The 21,358-nt window shown below is 47.9% G+C and overlaps 6 protein-coding genes across 6 annotated transcripts; 4 read left to right on the top strand and 2 right to left on the bottom strand.

Annotated features, from left to right (window-relative positions):
* Window positions 1-671: 671 nt before the first annotated feature.
* CTRU02_202921 (subtilisin-like protease) lies at window positions 672-3,729 on the top strand (the record flags this gene model as incomplete). Its single annotated transcript, XM_036731251.1, has 3 exons — window positions 672-1,407; window positions 1,471-2,425; window positions 2,472-3,729. 3 exons carry the CDS (start codon window positions 672-674, stop codon window positions 3,727-3,729), a joined length of 2,949 nt encoding a protein of 982 aa, XP_036577120.1.
* Window positions 3,730-4,969: 1,240 nt separating this feature from the next.
* Window positions 4,970-5,623, top strand: CTRU02_202920 (uncharacterized protein; the record flags this gene model as incomplete). Its single annotated transcript, XM_036731250.1, has 1 exon — window positions 4,970-5,623. The coding sequence occupies one exon, from the start codon at window positions 4,970-4,972 to the stop codon at window positions 5,621-5,623; it is 654 nt and encodes a 217-aa protein (XP_036577119.1).
* A 554-nt stretch (window positions 5,624-6,177) lies between these two features.
* Window positions 6,178-7,665, bottom strand: CTRU02_202919 (flavin-binding monooxygenase; the record flags this gene model as incomplete). The annotated part of the gene is made up of 1 exon (XM_036731249.1): window positions 6,178-7,665. One exon carries the CDS (start codon window positions 7,663-7,665, stop codon window positions 6,178-6,180), a length of 1,488 nt encoding a protein of 495 aa, XP_036577118.1.
* A 2,326-nt stretch (window positions 7,666-9,991) lies between these two features.
* CTRU02_202918 (uncharacterized protein) lies at window positions 9,992-10,940 on the top strand (the record flags this gene model as incomplete). Its single annotated transcript, XM_036731248.1, has 2 exons — window positions 9,992-10,295; window positions 10,387-10,940. 2 exons carry the CDS (start codon window positions 9,992-9,994, stop codon window positions 10,938-10,940), a joined length of 858 nt encoding a protein of 285 aa, XP_036577117.1.
* Window positions 10,941-11,296: 356 nt separating this feature from the next.
* CTRU02_202917 (uncharacterized protein) lies at window positions 11,297-13,011 on the bottom strand (the record flags this gene model as incomplete). Its single annotated transcript, XM_036731247.1, has 5 exons — window positions 11,297-11,498; window positions 11,564-11,761; window positions 11,819-12,243; window positions 12,297-12,794; window positions 12,871-13,011. The coding sequence occupies 5 exons, from the start codon at window positions 13,009-13,011 to the stop codon at window positions 11,297-11,299; spliced, it is 1,464 nt and encodes a 487-aa protein (XP_036577116.1).
* A 3,451-nt stretch (window positions 13,012-16,462) lies between these two features.
* On the top strand, window positions 16,463-21,283 carry CTRU02_202916 (ABC transporter; the record flags this gene model as incomplete). Its single annotated transcript, XM_036731246.1, has 2 exons — window positions 16,463-19,421; window positions 19,473-21,283. The coding sequence occupies 2 exons, from the start codon at window positions 16,463-16,465 to the stop codon at window positions 21,281-21,283; spliced, it is 4,770 nt and encodes a 1,589-aa protein (XP_036577115.1).
* Window positions 21,284-21,358: the final 75 nt, after the last annotated feature.

The following is a 21,358-nucleotide window of genomic DNA, read 5'->3' as shown; positions in this document are numbered from 1 at the left end:
TATACGAAACATAGAATTCGCTTAAATTTGTGATAATTACATAGTAAAGATAAGAAGCTTAACTATCTATACGGGTGGTGTATGCTTATCTCGTTTATGCATCCTAATTAGGCAATGTTTGAATTTTGACCCAGTGCGCCCTGCGGACTGCCGTACGGCCCCACCACAACACCTTCCTGTTTCAAGCATCAAGGCGAGGATTCTCCATCTACCTATATTACTATCCCCGTCTTTTGTAAGCAAAGGATGTCTTTCTTGCGCAGTGCCAATTGGTGGGCTTATAAAAATGACTCGACTTTTAGTCCGCACTCGGCCTGATAGACTTGATCAAGCTTTCGAGCCTCAACGGCTCAGGAGACCGGGAGATCGGGTCCCTACTCGCACCTACCCGATGTTACCTAGAGTAGTGGCTACCTGCATGCTGAAATTAAGATTTAGAACAAAAATGAAGGAATTAGGTCAATTTGTTCATCTATCTCATCATCGTTATCTCGGAGCACGTCTTCAACACGTTTCATGCCACTCTGCCGACAGCGGACATCATGTTCTGAAGTTGAGACTTCCTGCCTAGTGGTGGTATTTATCATGAACAGGTTTCCGTACCATGTCTGAACTCTTCAGGCGTTCTTTGCTTAGTCTTGCGCCCCCCACACTCTTTTAATCTTATCGTCATGAAATTCGGACTTCATGCCCTGACTGCGGCCACGGTGCTTGCTGCTTCAGGCCTTGCCACTTTGACGCCGCGCGCAGCAAACAAGAATGTTTTGCCTGCCAGCCATGGTTACATCATTGAGCTAGAACCCAACGCTTCCATCAACGGTCGAGGCCTGGAAGGGGATGATGTTGACGTGCACTCTGCATTCCACCGCCGAGCTCAGGATGTGCTGGACTATTCCGTGAGGCACGAATTCAAGGACCCAGAATACTTTTACGGACTCTCCATCAACGCAAAAGAAGACACCGACATTACCACTTTACTCGCATTACCGCAAGTCAAGCAAGTCTGGCCCAATCGCTATTATGAGCGCCCCGCTCCTGTTGTTTCGGGACGATCGCCCAAGGCTCCCAGTGATTCCGTTCCTGTTGGTATCAAACCTATTCATCTGAGAGAGACAGCAAAGGTTGCCACTATCAACGGAACGAGCGATGTTCTTTCCAGTTTAAAGATGACCGGTGCCGACAAAGTCCACGCTCAAGGCTTCACTGGAAAAGGCATCAAAATCGGATTCTTGGACACCGGAGTTGACTACCGCCACCCTGCTCTTGGAGGTGGTTTCGGGGAGGGCTTCAAAGTCGCTGGAGGCTATGACTTTGTTGGAGACGACTTTGCAGGCTGGAATGACCCTGTACCAGACGGCAACCCGTTGACAGTCTGCCTTGACGGAGGCCATGGAACACATGTTGCTGGTATGTGGTTTACAATGCGACGCAAACCCGAATAATCTCCCAAAAGTTGGCTAACTTTTTCAGGAATTATTGCTGCAAGAGACCCCGCCGACACTGGGTTTGGTATTGTTGGAGTCGCACCAGATGCAACCTTGTACGCTTATCGCGTCCTGGGTTGCACTGGAGGTGTAACTGACGACATCCTTATGCAAGGTTTTCAAAAGGCGGCAAGCGACGGCGTCGACCTCATCAGTATGTCGATTGGTGAGACTGCCGTCTGGGAGACAGGTTCACCTTATGTTCCCCTTCTTGCCAAGATCCAATCTCAGGGCATTGGTTTGATCATCGCTGCTGGAAATGAAGGTGACCAAGGCATTTACCTGTCTTCTGCCCCTGCACAAGATGCTAGTGTTATCTCAGTCGGCTCTGTTGGAAACACGGTTTTCACAACAGTGTATAACGCTGTTGGTTCAGATGGATCCACGATTGAGTATGGCCGCATTGTTCCCGTGGACGCCTCGGCTCGTTATAATGTCTTCTATGGAGACGATGATGACGGAAATTGCGTCGACCAGGCATGGACCGACGCAGCTGCGTCTTTCCCGGACAAGGATCGGCTGATTGCTTTAATAAGCTCAAGCAGCAGCTGTGTCTATAACCTTGATGTCCTCACCAACTCGACTGGTATCAAAAACGTTTGGGAATGGATGCCTGACACTGCGGACTTGGAGATTGACTCCCCTGGAGCCAACGGAGACGTTGACGTCGTGAGACTGAGAAAGTCCCAGTCTGATAAGATATTGGCAGGTATTGCAAAAGAGGGCAGGAATTTCACATTGACTTTTGAAGATCAAACGGTCCATGAAATTCAGCAACCCACTGGTAACACCACATCGTGGTTTTCGACTTTCGGACCAACTTTGGAGATGTCGCTGAAACCTCAGGTCTCAGCGCCCGGTGGATCCATCCTCAGTACTTGGGTTACCTCGAATGGATGGGGATACGCCCTCATCTCCGGCACATCAATGGCAACGCCTCAGTATGTATTTTCCAATCACTTTCACAACTGAACTAACTCTTTAAAGCATTGCTGGATGCTATGCTCTCATCAAGCAGAAATATCCCAGTCTGTCACCTAAGGAAATTGCCCGCCGTCTGCAGTCTTCGGCAACTCCACTGAAAGAGTACAAAGGAAACGGTTTGTTAACAACGGTGGCCCAACAAGGATCCGGTCTTGTCAATATCCTGAAGGCTCTTACGTCTGAGACTGTCTTTTCACAGACGGAATTCAATCTTCATGACACACCCAACCCTGCCAAGCAGAATTTCACAATTGAGAACAAGTCGTCCAGCTCCAAGACATACTCAATTGGCCACAAGGGAGCAGCAGAGGTCAATGCTCTGCCTCTTGTGAAAAGCCTCGATGCCAATGATATGTTCTACTGGAACCCCAATTCAAACGCTGTCTATGCCGACGTGGTGTTCTCCTCTGAGTCGCTTACGATTCCTGCAGGTGGCAAGGCAACTGTAGAATTCACGGTCACTCCACCTAGTCTTGATTCAACTCTGTTGCCTGTATACAGCGGGCATATCACCGTAAACGACGGCAGCGACGAATTTGACCTTCCATACCTCGGCATTCCATACACTCGAAACAGTGCGTCTAACATATACACGGGTAACGTCAAAAACCTTGATGCTCGGCTTAATCCTCCTGTGGGGGTTTCTCCCCTTCCGTTTTTAACTGCCGGTGACACTGGCACTCGCAACATCGACAAGATGGAATTCACCTTTCCCGCCAAGAAGGTTGGAGAGAACCAAACTCAACCTGCGGACAACGATCCGAACTTTGTCTTTTTCATTGATCAACCTTCTGCATATGTCCGTCTGGATGCCGTGCCCGTTGACCTGGCGTCCAACCCTGCCTACAACTTCACACCCTCGACTTTAGGCTATATTCCCAGGGAACTTTCGAACTCGACTGGTTTTGCTAACACCACTACAATTCACCCGCCTCTAGACCTTGACTCTTTGGACAACTTTGCAGGAGTTAAGAGCTACGGTTTGGTCGCCTCCTTGTACGGAGGTGATAAGCCAAAGTACACCAACTCTATCAACTTCCGTGGTTACAGTCTCTACAGCGTTGAGTGGACGTGGGCAGAAGTTGAACTTGCTAACGGCACTTTGTATTCACTGCCGAACGCGGATTACCGTGTGCTTATTCGAGCGCTTAGATGGGGAGGAGATATCCACGATTCGAGCAACTACGACAGCTGGCTGAGTCCTATTATCACGGTTAACATCACCGACCCTGGTTACCCCAACCCTTGGCATTCGATTTAAACTTACTACTGTCGACATCATAGAGACAGGTGTTCAAGTTAGAGAATGGGTTTCCCGATAAGCGCATGCACAAGGTCTCAACTTATGTTCCATGTCTCGTAACACATGTACCTAGGCTTTCTACATTCATTACTAAATCTTTCATTTTTCAAACTCTTACCCTTCATTGTGCTTATTTGTTCTTGGTATCGTTTCACCGGACAGAGAAACTCTTCAAAATCATTGGAATCAGAACATGTTCAGCCTTTGAAATGCCATGTTTGAACTAGTCGCGGGTTGTGATGAATTAGCTGAACTGAAACGAGAGAACAGATCAAGAAATAGTTAAACGGAGTAAACGGCTCTTGTATCGAGAAGCGGAAGTGTCAGGTGAATACAATAACCCGCCCTAATTCATGTTCTTCAGGAGGAAGCATTTGAGCTAAGGTCAAGACATGTCGAGATATCTAACTGCCAACATATGGAAACAGTATAGCAAAGTCATGCAGAATGTGCATGTGCAATTCCCCAGCAGCTAACTGTATATTTCCAGAAAAAAGCCTCGTACTTGAGCACACATTCGTACCCTGATGTTGAAGATTTTGCTTGTTCAAGAAGGACGACTTTGCTGGTTAAGGTATGTCAGGTTGGCAGTCCTTTCAATTGAGATTAATTACCCAAGAAATCACCGATAAAGAAAAGGGGCCAATGTTATACTCTCAATGTGACGGACTCTCCAACCTCTTTTTTGAATTGGCCTTGTCATATTTCCGTAAATCCATAGTTCCGAAGGCTATGTGTCACACGGACCACTGCATATATCGGGGCATGCATTCAACCCATGCACCCGGCTATTGTTTCCCATATAAAACTAACGGGGATGTCATTTTGTGCATGAAAACCTTCAAATCGGTAATTACCGAATAGACGGTTATATAATCAACCCAATAACCCCTAGACAGTCTCTAATGAATGGAAGCATCTTTTTTTACCCCATAAGTGGTGGGCAAATTGACTGCGTGACACTATGCTAGTACTCTGCCAAGCCTTCTTCCCCCGCAAGATAATTGAATTTGCGGGGCGACCCTGAACTAACCAATAGAAAAGCAAGACACCATGCTTAAAGCTGAGCTCGCAATCGGTTGAAGTTCGGTTGGAAGAAGCACAGATCAATCTGTCCCTTTTATTTACGTCCTTCACGCGTCAAGGTTCAGCTGCCTTCTTGCGTCCATGACATGCTGCAATTCGCATCGTCTCCAAAATGTTGTCTTTTTTGAGATCGCCTCTTCCGCCGCGTACCAACAATGCTGCCAACAATCCTGTGCTGTATGAGAGAGGCAAGTCATCTGTCACATTCTCCGCGCCTGGTTCGGAGTACATTATGACACACCGGATTCCGCCGACAAGCCGTGAGAACGGGGTTTCTATAATTCAACCACCATTCCACTATCATATCTACCAAGACGAGTTTTTCCGTATTCAGTCGGGCAAAGGAAACTTCTATCGAGGGGTGGAACCCAAGCCATTCACCACACTCTCGAACGCACCTGGCCACCCAACAACAGCTTCCGTTAAAGCTGGAACTTATCATCGCTTCGAAAATGCAACCGACACAGAAGACCTTGTGGTAGACATCCACCTGACACCAGAGTCATATGAAAACGAACAGCGGTTCTTTCGAAACTTTTTTGGATACTTGGACGACTGCAAGAGTGCTGGAACCGAGCCCAGCATCTTTCAGCTATTCGTTTTCCTGCATAGTGCAGACACGCCTTTAGCTGTACCAATTCCATGGCAATTCCTTGGCCGAGTTGTCAGTAGGATACTCCTCATCACTGTCGCCTTCTGGGGACGTTGGGTACTTGGGTATAGGCAAACCTATCCAGAGTACTATGATTCAGAGAAGACCAAGTGATGTGTCATCTGGGAATAAAACCGTCAAATGTTTACCTTGTAAACGATATCGAACCGTTCGAGAACCAACGGCATGATGAAGGGCGTCAAACAGATGGCGTGGTGTGGCCAAGGATTACTCAGTGTGCTCGCACTGCTTCCTGATGATGCGCATCAAGCTTTCACTTAATTGCCCTGAAAAAGTAGTCTGTCATCAAATGTATACTTTCATACAGGGCATTTTCTTTCGTCTTATGTAGAAACCATTCTTGAACCGAATATCAGGATGTCACCCAGCAGCGCCAGACGTACTCATTCACAACACCATAAGTTTTCGACATTGGATATTAAAGAAGAAAACTGGCTAAATTATACCGCTCAATGTGAGACATAGCATGATTCCAAGTCTTGACCTCCCTATATTCCATAATATTTACTGTATCAAACTCGCAGATTTAGGACAGGTTTAGATAGTCGAAGTATAACATAGACAACAAAAACAAGTCAGAACATAGTTACACGTAGCTTCTCTCTTGTCTATTCCATAAAGCCAACCTGGCACTTTCTGTGAATTTCTCATGATTTGGACTTGTAAGCAACCTTCAAGCCTTCGAAGGGTTTCCCAACCATAGCCTGCCACAGATCCAGCATGTAGAGTCTCCTTGGTGCCCAAAGTCCATCTCCTGCCTTTGGAAATACTTTGGCTGCGTGTTTAACATATGTGGAAGTCAGGTTCATTATGGGCCTGGACTTCATACCTTCGGCGCTTTTAATGTAAGGAGTCACAGATGTGACGCCTTGCAATTTCATATCGCGCCAAAGTCGCACGAGGTAGGTGCCAGTTGCTTCAGCACCCAAGGTCCATGAAGCATTTGCGTAACCGAATACATAAGCCAAGTTGGGAACATCCTGAAGCATGCAGCCTTTGAATCCAAATTTCAGGTTTGGGTCTATGTGAACACCATCCACCGAAATGGATATTGCCCCTCCAAACCGAATCCGTAGGCCTGTCGCAGTGATGATTATGTCTGGCTTGAGAGTTTTACCGGACTTCAGGAAGATATGTTCGTTTGTAACATTATCAATGATATCTGTGACAATGTCGGCCTTCCCAGATCGTAGAGCTGCAAAAAAGTCGGCGTCCGGGCATACACAAAGGCGCTGCTGCCAAGGATTATATCGTGGCCTGAAATTTGGATCCACAGGTATAGAAGGCGGTAGTTCCTTAGCAGCACGACCAAGCAAGACTCGACGAGCTGATCTTGGAAAGAGCACGCAGTAGTAGTAAAACAGATACCCCATCAGCATGTACTGGAGCCGAAGAATACGGCTCGAAATTCCCTTTGGCAGGGCAGAGGCCATAAGTCTGCTTAGGAGTCCTTTTCTCTTTGGTAGCCCGATGATGTAGGTTGGACTTCTCTGAAGTATTGTTGTGCTCTGAGCGTCAGTCGCAATGTTAGGAAGCAGTGTCACTGCAGTGGCACCACTTCCCACAATGACTACATTTTTGTTTCTGTAGTCCAAATCCTTCGGCCAAAATTGTGGGTGGACCACAGGGCCTGAAAAAGTCTCAATTCCAGGTATTTGGGATGCCAGGGGCTGTTCGTAATCATAGTAGCCTGTACCTAAGACGATAAACCGGGCCTTGAAGGTCTTCGTTTTCTCACCGCCCACGGTTGCCTGCAGTCTCCATAGGTTCTCTGTCGATTTCCAGTCTGCAGAAGTGACCTGGTGATGGAATCTGATGTTCTTGTCGATACCTTGGGTAGAAATAGACTCATGAAGATAAGACTTGATTGCCGGACCACTTGCCAACGGATTATCACCCTTCCACGGATTCCAGGAGAATCCAAAGGTGTATATGTCTGAGTCTGATCGTATGCCTGGGTAGCGGAAAAGATCCCAAGTCCCCCCGATGTCGCCCCGCCCCTCTAAGATAGCATACGAAGCATTCTGCGGTCCTTGACTTTGCAAGTAGTACGCCGTGTTGATACCAGATATACCGGCCCCAATGATAATGACGTCAAAAGCGTCTTCAACAGATGAGTAAATAGTTGGGTCCATAGTGAAGAGATCAACAAATCATACAATGCATTCAAGCAGGCCTATCTCATTTCAATGAACGAGGTCCTTGGGCCGTTCTTATAGTGGGATCTCGCTGCACGCGGCCTTCCGCTGTTGGGATGCGTTACAGAACGAAAGGTCCGAGCGAAAGCTCGCTCCTGGACTGGAACTACCTTGTAATCTATTGTCCGCATGCTCCAACGACCGCATTATGAGATGGTCCCCTGACTGAAAAATTGTTTTCTGGATGCACAGCTCTTTCGTACTCATCCGAGACAGAAAACGGACTTTCTGTCTCCGCGTCCGCTACAGTGCCCTACGACTGTACGATAGTAGACTTCGAACTTTATAGCCTGCAATCTCAGTTGAACAGTTTACATGCCTATCTCGAATTTCTCGCCCTCACTCGCCTTTTGCTTGCCAACAAAATTTTTCTTGGTCGTTAACGTAAACAAACTCTTTCTCAACCAGACATATGCAGTGCAAAATCTTCATTCAGTAAGAGTTGTGGAGCTCATCAGGATGTGATATTCGCGTGGTCTCTACTACCCGAGATTTCATGAATATCATCTAGGATATTCCTATGCCAAGTCTCCCGCACGGTGTAGCAGTTAAACAAAGTTTCTTGCGATGCGAATGCGATCACTAAACTGCAGAAGCCAATTTCTGAACATAGCCTCGGACATGCAGGCCAGCGGCCGAGGTAACTGATGGCGCCAAAGTGACCACATTCGGCTAGAAAAAAAACATCTGGTTTTCGTCCCATCTCTCGATATCGCTTATGTTTCTTCGAATCATAACCCATTGCGGGCAAAAGAAGTCAAAGCATTACCTTATAGAAGTAAGAGAGTTCGGAAGGACAGATGTGCCTCGGCTAGTTTTGGTTTCAAATCAATTTTGGAATGAGAGCGGAATAAACCAATTGTCCGTTGGTGTCCCGTCGCAACGACGACGACAGTTGCAGTATAACTCCCCTCTTGGTTCTATCGCTATGGAGCCGGGCAGCTTTGTGAGGTTAAGATTCTTCGCCTCAAGATATATATTTGTACAGCTTTAAATTGTAGCTGATTATATTGGAAGAATAAGTATAAGTCGCGTTCGATACGCATTCCAAAAGTGCTCTAACCGATGCGCAGTCCAAGGTAAATTATCGGGGCTCTGGATAGGTGTGCCCAGCTGTTACGGAGTCTGTCGTGTACGTCACACAATCACCGTCAAGCTGCCATTTTTCCTACCGTGTACCTATCTGATAAAGCGTCTAATGCTTCAAAGAATGTTAACCAGGTGAGAGGGGGTTGTGTTTTGGGTTATATTTAACCTACTTACTAAGCGTCTATCCGATGAGATTCCACGGCTCTACCAGCCCATTAGACGTTGCCAATGTCTTTGCGAATCGAGATTTTCTAGATCGCATCGAAATCTTGGGTTTGACCCAACCTTGTGGGAATTCTCAAAATGACAATGCTTTTCGTTCCTCTGATTCATGAAATTACCTGGAGGGGCAATAAGTTAGACTGACATTGTAAGTGACATGAGTCAGTAAGCCAACAACTTCAACAAGGGAGATCTGTTGGAAAGGAAACACTCAAAATTTATGATAAATTAGGAACTATTGTCTTCTTGATATCTGTCGCAATCCTGTGCTCAATGAAAAACTCAACAAGAATGATCAACCAAGTTCGACATATTATCAATGACTTTCGCGTCCCTGTAATGAGTATCAAAAGGTGCATATGCGAAAAGGTGAAAGTGCATCTGCGTGCTTGTGGTAGCACAGTTATTATTCTCCAGCTGCGGAAGTTCGTTTTTGGGCTGATCGGAGTACCACGGTACAAACACACCATATCTACGTCATGGTAACTCCACCGTTAGTAGAGTCTCTGGATATCGCATTATGATTGGTAAAGGCCAGCAGCTAATTACAGGGTGCAAAAGGCTAAGCCCTCCTGTGCAGGCGGAAGCGAATCCTGGTGTAATGCAAGAGCATTGCCTTAATCGGTGTTAAGGCTGAGTGCTGTTGTATAGGTGGATGCGAATCCTAGCCGGAAATACACGCTCGGATTGGACAATAAGCAGTCAAAGCCCCTTTATTCCAGCTGTGCGTCGCAGCCAAGATCCCACGCGAATAAAAAAAATACGAAAGAAGGATACTACGGCCGATAGGCTCTACTTGAAAAGGGAAGGGGTTGTTGGCTTAATTGAGCTTTTTGCATACAGTTGTCTGATAAATTCTGTAGCCCGCCCCCTTCTCTGATATATGGCAGCTCCGTGCCTTTTCCATTTCCTGTAATTCACGTAAACTTCTTCGAGAGGTGTACCATCCAAAATGGGGGTTACTCGCCAAATTGTGCTACAATTCGCACTTGCAAATATCGTCTTTGCAGCGTGTTACACCCATAATGGCACCGACCGCAACTCGATATCGCCTGACAAGGGAAACAATTATTCGCCCTGCTTACAGAACGAGCATAGTATGTGCTGCAGGCTAAAAAATGACCCCTACACGGATACTTGTCGACAGGACGGACTTTGTTGGAATGCACAGCGTGGTCAACTTTGGAGGGAAAGCTGCACCGATCCTACATGGCAGTCGCCGAATTGCCTCAAATTATGTGTCGATCCAATACCAGGTAAGTAGCCTGCTAGCATTGCCGCATGTTGTACTTCGTTAGGCTTTACATGAGAAGGAACAAGCTAAAAAGAAATGTTGTTCGTTTCCAGGAAATATCGATGGCTCTGGCACCCAGTGGCTCATGAGTGAGAATGATGTGCAAGTCACTGAATGCACAAACGGAAGCTTCTGCTGCGGTGCCGATAAAGACGCGCAGACATGCTGTAATGAAGGTCGAGGCTTATGGATTGTCAATGGGCAGGTCACAAATTCCACAGCATCAGCATCTCCATCTACCCCACCAACGACATCTCCAGCATCGTCATCATCACCATCAACAATGCCGACTTCATCGTCAACCCCGGAAGCCACGACGTCCAACGACACGGCGAAAACGATTGGAGGCGCGGTTGGCGGTACTCTGGGTGGCATTGCTGTCCTGAGTCTTGTGGCGTTCTACCTTTATCGCCGACGAAGGACAAGATCCAACGCAAATCAAGGGGAAAGCGCGAATACGGCATACAGTCAGCTTGACTCTAAAACCCATCACAGTCCGCAGCCCTACGAGTTGCAAACACAAAACCTTCCTGAGTTACAAACACAAACACGTTATGAGCTGCATGGACAGGACCATTATGAGTTAGACGGAAGCAGGAGGTCATGAGTATCATGGAAGGTTTTTCAAAAATACCAAGATGAAGTCTAGGGAGAGAGAAAAGTAGGTAATGGCAGCATTATCTGGAAGCCCAAACGGACAGGAAATTAATATTAAGGCTCTATCTAATAGACCGGGTTTTCCTTTTGTTTATTCTTAGGTAGGAGGCTGAAAGGGTAGGCTGGTTGCGAGCGAAGCCACTTCAACTCCCGTTGATCCCATTGCCGTTATGCTCTAGTTGAGGGGATTATTCCTATACATCATCGGTGTGATATTTCGCAGCGAACCAATAAGGATTTGCGATTCTTGATTTCAATGGCGTGCAGAAAATGACCAAATCCCGAACTCCTTGCTTAGCTCAGTCATCAAAGGTGGTAACGGAACGACTTATTCTCCTTGTCCGTAAGATCATCTAGGCCCTGGGAATATTCCGCAGGACCATTTTCCCTTTCACGCTTGTTATTTTCCCTAGCCAGAATGAAGCGAAGCAGTTCCGAGCTCGCAAAACAAACAACAAAACACACCAAAATGCCAATAAAACTAGGGTCATAACGAGGAGCATACGAACTGTAGGGCCTCGTCAGCTGAATGAAGGATACCCGATTAGTTATAAATTGTAAGACGTCACTTACGCGTCGAACATGAGGGGACCGATTATATTGCCGATTGAGTAAGCAATGAAGGTGGCTGCAGCGTATACTGCTTTCTTGGTGTGTCCTGCCACGTTGGAGGTGCCGAGGCCAATACACTGTGTCCAAGCTGATGAAAAAAAGTTTAAAAGATAGAAGCCAATAATACGAGCCGCTCTCATTGAAGAGGGAAGTTGCCACCTATTACAATTTTAGTACAGTGATTCCAGTACGTTTCTAATTAGGCCTGTCTCTTACATTAGACAACAGCCTAGGATGACAGGGAGACAAGCGACCGTGATGATGTGAAAACGGGCATTCGGAACTCGCTGGCCTAAATAACCCGATCCTAGAATGCAGATGAAAGCAAGGGCTCCAATAGGAAGGTTGAGGAGGAGGGACTGAAACACAGTGAATCCCATGCCATTAAAAACGATGGGGGCAAATGTCGACACAGCACCTGCACCAGTGCACGAAACCATGGATAGAATACAAATTCCCCATAATTGGATATCTGTGAAGGCTTCAAGGACTTGGTAGCCCTTAAAGGTTTTGTTCTCTGCGCCTGCGTTGTTTAAGCGAACACGCTCAAGGATCATCTCTCGCTCCTCGTTAGTAAATCCTTTAGCTAATTCAGGTGTGTCCGGGAACAGCCACCAGAGAGCCACGCCCCATAGAAGTGTCTAAGTCATCAAGTCAACGTCAAGCAGAGAGAAATGGAATAGTAGGAACTAACCGCACCGCCGGCGATGAAGTACATATACTGCCAGGGTTGAAGCATGCCTCCGTTGATATGCCCAAGACCGTAATTTATAAGAGGCGATACCAGAAGTGAGCCGCCGCTAAAAGAATACCACCAGCTTGAACGGGAGACTTGCTCGGCGTGTGTGTACCATAAGCCCACGATTAGCATGAATATCGGAGAGACTCCAGCTTCAATAAGTCCAAGAAAGAAGCGATTAACGAGGAAGTGCTCAAAGGTTTTACACGCTGGGGTAGACAGAACAACAATGCCCCAAAGAAGACAAATGGCTGTAATGACCCAACGGGTTGGGAAACGCTGGGCGAGGAGAGAAATAGGGTAGGTTCCAGCAATATAGCCAAAGTAGAAAATAAGAGACGCCCAAGAATATCTGAGGCCGTTCATCATATCGAGGTCTTTTCGCATTCCGAAAATAGCAGCTTGACTAAGAAGGGCTTTGTCGTAGTACTGTAGAGCATATGTGAAGCAGAGCTGTACGGTACAGAAGACAGTAAGCTTTGGCTCCGTAGTATGTAGAGGGTTGTCAAGCTTCTTAGAACGAACTCACCACAGGCATAACGCGTTTATCGATACGTCTAAGAAGCTTCTTGCTGGTCTCAATGTCGATGCGGAGCTCGCCTTCCATTCTGAGAGACGGAGCTTTCATATCAGCGCATTCGACTTCAGCCTTCTGTTCTTTGGACTCCATAGCTTTGAATGGACTTAAAGTTCCGTTTGATTATGCTTCTTTCTAGAAACTCTTGGATACTTTTACAAAATATTTGAAATAGGTAGTTGGGTATTTCAATGTTTAAGAGATGGGTAATGTCGCTTGTTAAAGATCAACCCCAGATGCATGATATCGCCCCTCCCACCCTGACCCCGCGCCTGTGGACGCTCCCCAGAAATCCTGGTTGGCTCGGCTCGTGATTACGGCAGTCTGTTGGGAATACCAGGTCAAAATTTCTACAGCTATTTAATTAGGTGACCTGAGCTAGATAAACAGATCCGACTTGTATAAACGGCCAGCATTATTAGTCTTACAACATCATCGTTATAGAATTAAGCAAAACTTGCAAAAGTAATGTAGACATATGTCTATATTTATACCCTACGGAGACAGAGGGAGAGAGAGAATAGCAACGTCGCTTATTAAAAGTTTGCCCTAGATACATATTAGGGCTCCCCCACCCCCACACTAACCCCGCGTTTGCGCGTTCCCCAGACAGTCCTTATTCGCTCGGCTCGTAATCATGGTAGTCCATAGTGAACAACACATGAAGACTAATAATTCGACTCCATCATCCTTTTATCCGCACTAGCACAAGAAAACAGTTGCTTCAATGTGCCACATTGAATAATTCACAGCTGTAAGCTTACTCGTGTGGGATCATAAGCCTGAGGGAAAATTTTGCCTTGATCGTTATCACGTTGATTAGCCATAGTGAGTTAACAAGTCTGCAGTAAGTGTCGGGTCGGTGAAACGGTCACTTACATGTGTGTTAAGGAAGGATATGGTTTTGTTCCGAACTGTGAAGCAGTGAGGCTAGGATTGATGAATCTATCCTGGTCAGTGGGTATACTCTATATCCTCATACAAGCTGGATTCAAACATTGGGTAAAGTAAAGTGTTAATGTGAAACTAGATGGCACACAGTTGAGTTGTTTCCAGTTTACCGCGATGCTGTCATTGGAGCCAGTCAAATTCGCAGCGATTGCCTCTATTAAAACCCGTTACAACTCAGCTAACACGGCTTTCATTCTGCAGGTTGAGGACATTTCCTTCGCATTACTTACGTGCTTCTGTTTTCTAATGTTGTATACGCACGCTGTTCGTCTTCCAGCTCCGATTGTTTAGTCCTGTCTTTTTATCACGCCACTAAACTTAGTACTTCTTCTTCAATTACATCTTCGCCATTCATCCTGCTTCCTGGAACTTTTGCAATCCTAAAGGTTGTTGTTGCCGTAATGCGTAGACTGAACTCCATTAAGGCCCCTTCTTGAACACGACAGCGGATCAGATTGTTGTTACAGGCACCTACTCTTTCCATATGCATACCTTTTCTAGCTCTAACGCCATGGCCAATGTCATGCCCAAACCTCTATTAGCTTACAGGAGGGCTTCTATGCTGTTCAGAATTCAAATGAATTATTGGCCCCCTGAATATTTACTCTGTACTATGCCAGGGAGCATGACTTTACCAAATCCGTCATCTCGCGCCTCAATACACTACTCCCCAGAATATTGCTATTATATCGGAAAGTACGTTACTCCAGACGCAGTCCGAAGTTGACCACCCTTGAAACAACTTTGAGTGGTTTTGTAAGGACACTGACGAGCGTGAGTCTGACATTTTCGAGTTTCCAACAAACACCTGCTCCCCCAAATTCTAGTTAGTACTGAGCTTCCCTACAACAGTAACCGGATAATGCACTGCAGTAAGGCTTTAGCGGTAGCTCTCATAATGTTCTCAGAGTATGAAATGTCTCCCCAGCTTCGTTACGCCATTCTAGTTCGACTGGAAAGCTAAGTTGTACCAGATGGCTAGAAGGAAGGTACTCCTTTCAACCTGTCCTGCAGCAGTGAAACCAACAATACCCATTACTTCCATGCCGATTTGATCAATTACTGGCTTGAAGTTGACGCTGAAAATATGCTTATCTCCGATGGCAGTGGCTGCAACGATTGCATCGACCCGTCGGTGGCATACTCGGCAATTACCCTGCTGCCGCCACATGCACTACATCTGATAAGGGGCTGGGAAAACGCATAGACGATGTCTTTCTGATTCATAATAACCGGGGACTGTGGAGGTCATTTCTCCTACGCCACGAGTTTCTTTGTCACGCTTACCAACTCGTCCACTTCTTTACAACGGCAACCAGCACCCGCCGCAGACCCTAATTTAGTATCATGAGTTTTTCTGTCGGTGCATTTGAGCGCAGTGTTGAATAGAATTGAGGACACAGCCGTTGCTGAGGATGGCTTTTTAGAGCACTACTTGTTGCAATTTAGACGCCTAGGGGGGGGGGGGGTTGATTCAAACTAGAAAACGTGGTTGTAGTCACACTGAGCAAAAGACTTGTCTTGGTGCTCCCTACCAACAAAGTAGTTGTCAAGCAAGAGACTGGGGCTTAGTTTGAATTTTCGGATATCTTCCAACCGCAATGCTTCCAGACATCTAGTGCGATTTACCTCGAAAATAAAAGGACCGAAGTCATGCAATCCTTAGGGAAACATGGGCTAGCATTCCCTCAAGTCTGTAAGCTAAAGTGCTTGTACCACAAAAACTACCTGCATTGCCCCCTGCCCCCTTAGCCCAAATGCGAATTTGAAGCAGACAATACAACCAGACCCACAAGTTATGGGAATTGTGATGACTCATCATTGGTGGATGGTTGGCTTATTGGACCAAGCGTCATTGTTTTCTAAGGGCATCAAGGTTGCCAAGATTACTATGTCTTAATGATCTCAGGAAATTGTCGATAAAGTAGTGCAAGACGGGCTAACTACAGTTACTCGCGCACTTCGGACGTCTTAAAAGTCCGGGGAGCTGCTTTTTTGTATGAAAAGAAAGAGCTCGCCTCCCGTGGCCGTGCTAATCGCCGATGTTGGTGTGTCGATCGGCGCGTGGTTCGTCAGCACCATCTGGCGGCTCCGTGGATCTATGACGAAAGCATACCGTCTTATTTACCTAGATGAAGCTTCTCGATTAAAATACCATCACTCCACTTGGTACCAGTTTTACAGCCCAACGTCGAGCTGACGCGACCGACTATGTCGCTAGTCGCTGGCTACACGTCGTCATAGACTTGAATTGGCTGGTCTAACAGAACACCCTAAGCCGCTTCCTGCAGCCTCTCATGCTGTTCGAGACGAACAAGGATAGGATGACCCAGAGCTATGGAACCTCCATATTTAGTATGTAAATCAAATGAAATCAATTTTTTTCTCCGCGGCTCTACTCTTTCCTCTCTAATCATTTCAACCTTTACGACCATGTCGACTGCGTTGTATTGAAGCAACCTGAAAGTTCATAGTTTGTTTGGGCTTTCTACTGGTGTCCCATAGTGACGGCCGTAATTTTCGCCGTCGCACTGCCGTCTTATTCACGCCTTGAGGCTTAAGGGATTGTGCAGTTACGTCATATATAGCCAATATGGATGAGAAGCCAACACCGCGGGATAGCGACATCCCAGGAGGCTTCCCTGAAACACCAAGTCTTGCACCCGCGAGCGGCCGTGTTACCCCCATGGGGTTTTCTGCCTCAAACGGCGATACCTACAACTCTGAAGCCCCTGGTTTTAGTTCTACACAAAGTCGTGTCTCGAACTTTCAGACCACAACCACTTCGACTGTACGCCGTAACTCATCATCTACTACTTTCACGGCCTCCGGCAATAGCAATGGCAACGGCAATGACGACGGCACAATCGCTGCGACCAGTCGTAAAGGCTCGAGTGGCACAAGTGGGACTCTACCGAAGCAACGAGAAGTTGATGATCGATCAACGTCGACGTCAACGTATTCAAATGAAGAGTTACCAGCAAACGATAACGCCCATTTTGCACCCCTCAAGACCAACACGAGCAATGTGACGAAGCCTGGAACCCAAAGACGAAGCAATACCCTCACGGAGGATGAGCTCTTCCGGGCCCTTTCTAGACGACGCACGAATGCGACTGATAAATCCGATGCAGACCAGGAGGAGGAGAGTCAAGAGGTCGAACGTCTCATGTCGAGAATCTTCGGTCGTGCCCGTCAAGAACAGAGCGAAGAGGAGAAGACAAGACATAGTGGTGTCGTATTCCGCGACCTCACCGTTAAAGGAGTCGGCCTTGGTGCGAGTCTTCAACCCACGGTGGGCGACATATTTCTTGGGTTCCCGAGAAAGCTTAAGCTCCTCTTCAAACGTGGACCTAAAGCTGCTTTTGCCAAGCCTCCTGTTCGAGAGCTCATAAGCCACTTTGATGGCTGTGTACGGCCCGGGGAGCTCCTCCTTGTACTGGGGCGTCCTGGGTCAGGATGCAGTACATTTCTCAAAGCATTTTGCAACCAGCGGGCAGGGTTTGAGGCAGTCGAAGGTGAAGTAACTTATGGCGGTGTAGGCTCTGAGGAAATGAGCAAGAAGTTCCGCGGAGAGATCATCTATAACCCTGAAGATGATTTGCATTACCCGACCTTGACCGTAGAGAGAACTCTCAAGTTCGCGCTTCAGACTCGCACGCCCGGAAAGGAATCGAGGCTCGAAGGCGAAAGTCGTCAGGACTACATTCGGGAGTTTATGCGAGTCGCTACAAAACTTTTTTGGATTGAGCACACACTCGGCACTAAGGTCGGTAATGAATTTGTTCGAGGTGTTTCTGGTGGTGAGAGGAAGCGTGTTAGCATCGCTGAGGCCATGGTCACTCGTGCCTCTGTTCAGGGATGGGACAACTCCAGCAAAGGACTCGATGCCAGCACCGCAGTCGAGTATGTACGCTCCATCCGTGCCATGACCAACATGGCTGAGACATCGACTGCCGTTTCTCTTTACCAGGCTGGCGAATCCCTTTACGATCTCGTCGACAAGGTTTTGCTCATTGACTCGGGCAAATGCCTTTACTATGGCCCTTCCGAGGCAGCGAAGCAGTATTTCATCGATCTAGGCTTCAAGTGCCCTGATCGATGGACAACGGCCGACTTCTTGACTTCCGTAACAGATGAGCACGAACGACACATTCGCGAGGGATGGGAAAATCGTATCCCTAGGACCCCCGAGGAATTTGATTCAGCATACAGGAACAGTGAGGCATACCGTAAAAACCTTCAGGATATCGAAGATTTTGAGGCCCAGCTTTCACAGCAAATTGAACAGCGCCGCCAAAACGAGTCTGAAAAGACTAAGAGCAAGAATTACGAGATTCCCTTCCATAAGCAAGTCGTTGCTTGCACAAAACGCCAATTCATGGTAATGGCTGGTGACCGCGCTTCCCTCTTTGGTAAATGGGGTGGTTTGGTTTTCCAGGGCCTCATCGTTGGCAGTTTGTTCTTCAACCTCCCCAACACCGCTGCCGGTGCATTCCCTCGCGGAGGCACCCTGTTCTTCCTCCTACTTTTTAACGCTTTGCTTGCGCTGGCGGAACAAACAGCAGCATTTGAGTCAAAACCTATCCTGCTCAAGCACAAATCTTTCTCTTTCTACAGGCCTGCAGCATTCGCCATAGCTCAGACTGCGGTTGATGTACCACTGGTGTTTATCCAAGTCGTCCTGTTCAACGTCATTATCTACTGGATGTCAAATCTTGCGCGAACAGCGTCTCAATTCTTTATCGCCACTCTTATTCTTTGGCTTGTCACTATGGTCACTTACGCATTCTTCCGTGCGATATCTGCTTGGTGCAAGACTCTTGATGATGCCACTCGATTTACCGGTGTAGCTGTTCAGATCTTGGTTGTCTACACAGGCTACCTGATTCCACCGGATTCAATGCGACCCTGGTTCGGATGGCTGCGGTGGATCAATTGGATTCAGTACGGATTTGAGTGTCTCATGTCGAACGAATTCTACAACCTCGAGATCGAATGCGTACCGCCTTATTTGATTCCTCAAGGCCCGAATGCCACTCCGGAATACCAAGGCTGTGCTCTTGCTGGTAGTCCACTGGGGCAGACGATTGTCCCCGGCTCAAGCTATATCGAGGCATCGTTCACATACAGTCGATCTCACCTCTGGCGTAACTTTGGCTTCCTCTGGGCCTTTTTTATCTTCTTTGTGGTTCTCACTGCCTTGGGTATGGAACACATGAAGCCGAACACAGGCGGCGGTGCTATTACGGTTTTCAAGCGCGGCCAGGTCCCGAAGAAGGTGGAAAACAATATCGCGACGGGTGGTCGAGAGAAGAAGGCGGACGAAGAGTCCGGCGCTGTCAACAGCTCGCAGACCGTTTCAGACGATACTGCAGCGAATGAGAAGAGCGGCGATGACACGGTGAATCAGGTGGCTCGCAACGAAACGGTGTTCACGTTCCGCAACGTAAACTACACGATTCCATTTGAGAATGGCCAACGTAATTTGTTATCCGACGTGCAGGGATACGTAAGACCCGGAAAACTGACTGCTCTCATGGGTGCTTCTGGTAAGTGGAAACCCATCCCCTCTTTGGCACAACTATTCTAATATAATCCAGGTGCCGGCAAGACGACGTTGCTGAACGCTCTGGCTCAACGCCTAACATTTGGAAAAGTCACTGGCGATTTCTTAGTGGATGGTCGTCCACTGCCAAAATCATTCCAAAGAGCGACAGGTTTCGCCGAACAGATGGATATCCATGAGCCAACAGCAACTGTGCGGGAGGCCCTTCAGTTTTCAGCGCTCCTGAGGCAGCCACGGGAGGTATCCAAGAAGGAGAAGTACGAGTATTGTGAAACCATCATCGACCTCCTCGAGATGCGCGACATCGCCGGAGCAACAATCGGAAAGGTGGGCGAGGGTCTCAACGCCGAGCAGCGAAAGAGACTTACCATTGGAGTGGAGTTGGCATCCAAGCCCGAACTGCTCATGTTCCTGGACGAGCCTACTTCTGGTCTTGACTCGGGCGCCGCTTTCAACATCGTTCGGTTCCTTCGCAAACTAGCCGATGCCGGTCAGGCCGTCCTTTGCACCATTCACCAGCCATCTGCAGTCCTGTTTGAGAATTTTGACGAGCTTCTCCTGCTCAAGTCCGGCGGCCGAGTCGCCTATCACGGTCCACTGGGCCATGACAGCCAAGAACTAATCCAGTACTTTGAGTCCAACGGCGCCCACAAATGTCCTCCTAACAGTAACCCTGCCGAGTATATGCTTGAAGCGATCGGAGCTGGCGACCCCAATTACCATGGCAAGGACTGGGCGGATGTTTGGGCGCAATCGAAGAACAGGGAGGCGAGGTCTCGAGAAATCGATGAGATGCTGGCTAAAAGACGGGATGTCGAGCCCTCCAAGAGCCTCAAGGACGATCGCGAGTACGCCATGCCGCTGTCCGTTCAGACTATGGCGGTGGTGAAGCGGTCCTTCGTCGCGTACTGGCGTACACCCAATTACATCGTCGGCAAGTTCATGCTTCATATCCTCACGGGTCTGTTCAACTGCTTTACCTTCTACAAGATCGGCTTCGCATCCATCGACTACCAAAACCGGCTCTTCTCCATCTTCATGACACTCACCATCAGCCCCCCTCTCATTCAGCAACTCCAGCCGGTGTTCCTGCACTCGCGTCAAATCTTCCAGTGGCGCGAGAACAATGCCAAGATCTACAGTTGGTTCGCCTGGACAACGGCCGCTGTGCTCGCGGAAATTCCCTACGCCATTGTTGCCGGCGGCATCTACTTCAACTGCTGGTGGTGGGGAGTCTTTGGATGGCGCGCCGCCAGCTTCACTTCCGGTTTCGCTTTTCTCCTAGTGATACTTTTCGAGCTCTACTACGTCAGCTTTGGTCAAGCCATCGCAGCATTCGCCCCGAATGAGCTGCTTGCCTCGCTACTGGTCCCCATCTTCTTCCTCTTCGTCGTCAGCTTCTGCGGAGTCGTCGTGCCGCCGATGCAGCTGCCTACCTTCTGGAGAAGCTGGATGTATTGGCTGACGCCGTTTCACTACCTGCTGGAGGCGTTCCTTGGTGCCGCCATCCACAAGCAGCCCGTTGAATGTGAGGCCGGCGAGTTCGCTAGGTTCCAGCCGCCGCCTGACCAGTCATGCGACGAGTATGTGCAGCCGTATATCGCTCAGGCTGGCGGATATGTCCGGACCGGGGAAGGCGGCATCTGTGAATTCTGCCAATACGCCACCGGCGATGAGTTTGGCGCGGGCTTCAGTGTTTACTACCGGAACATCTGGCGGGACTTTGGCATCTTTTGCGGGTTTATTCTCTTCAACTATTTTGTTGTTTACCTCGGTACTTGGTTGCGGTTCAAAGGGAAGAATCCTCTAAAAGGCATCATGGCGAAGAAGAAGGGAGGCGGATAGATACGATCAGTAATGCTTGGCTTTTGGTGTTGTTTGGATCGAATTAATTGCTTGTTTTTGAGGGGATTTTAGCGT

Source organism: Colletotrichum truncatum (genome assembly GCF_014235925.2).
Source record: "Colletotrichum truncatum strain CMES1059 chromosome Unknown Contig_0001, whole genome shotgun sequence".
NCBI classification, from domain to species: Eukaryota; Fungi; Ascomycota; class Sordariomycetes; order Glomerellales; family Glomerellaceae; genus Colletotrichum; species Colletotrichum truncatum.
The sequence above is the reverse complement of the archived record's forward strand: the minus strand, read 5'-3'. Positions and strand labels throughout refer to the sequence as shown.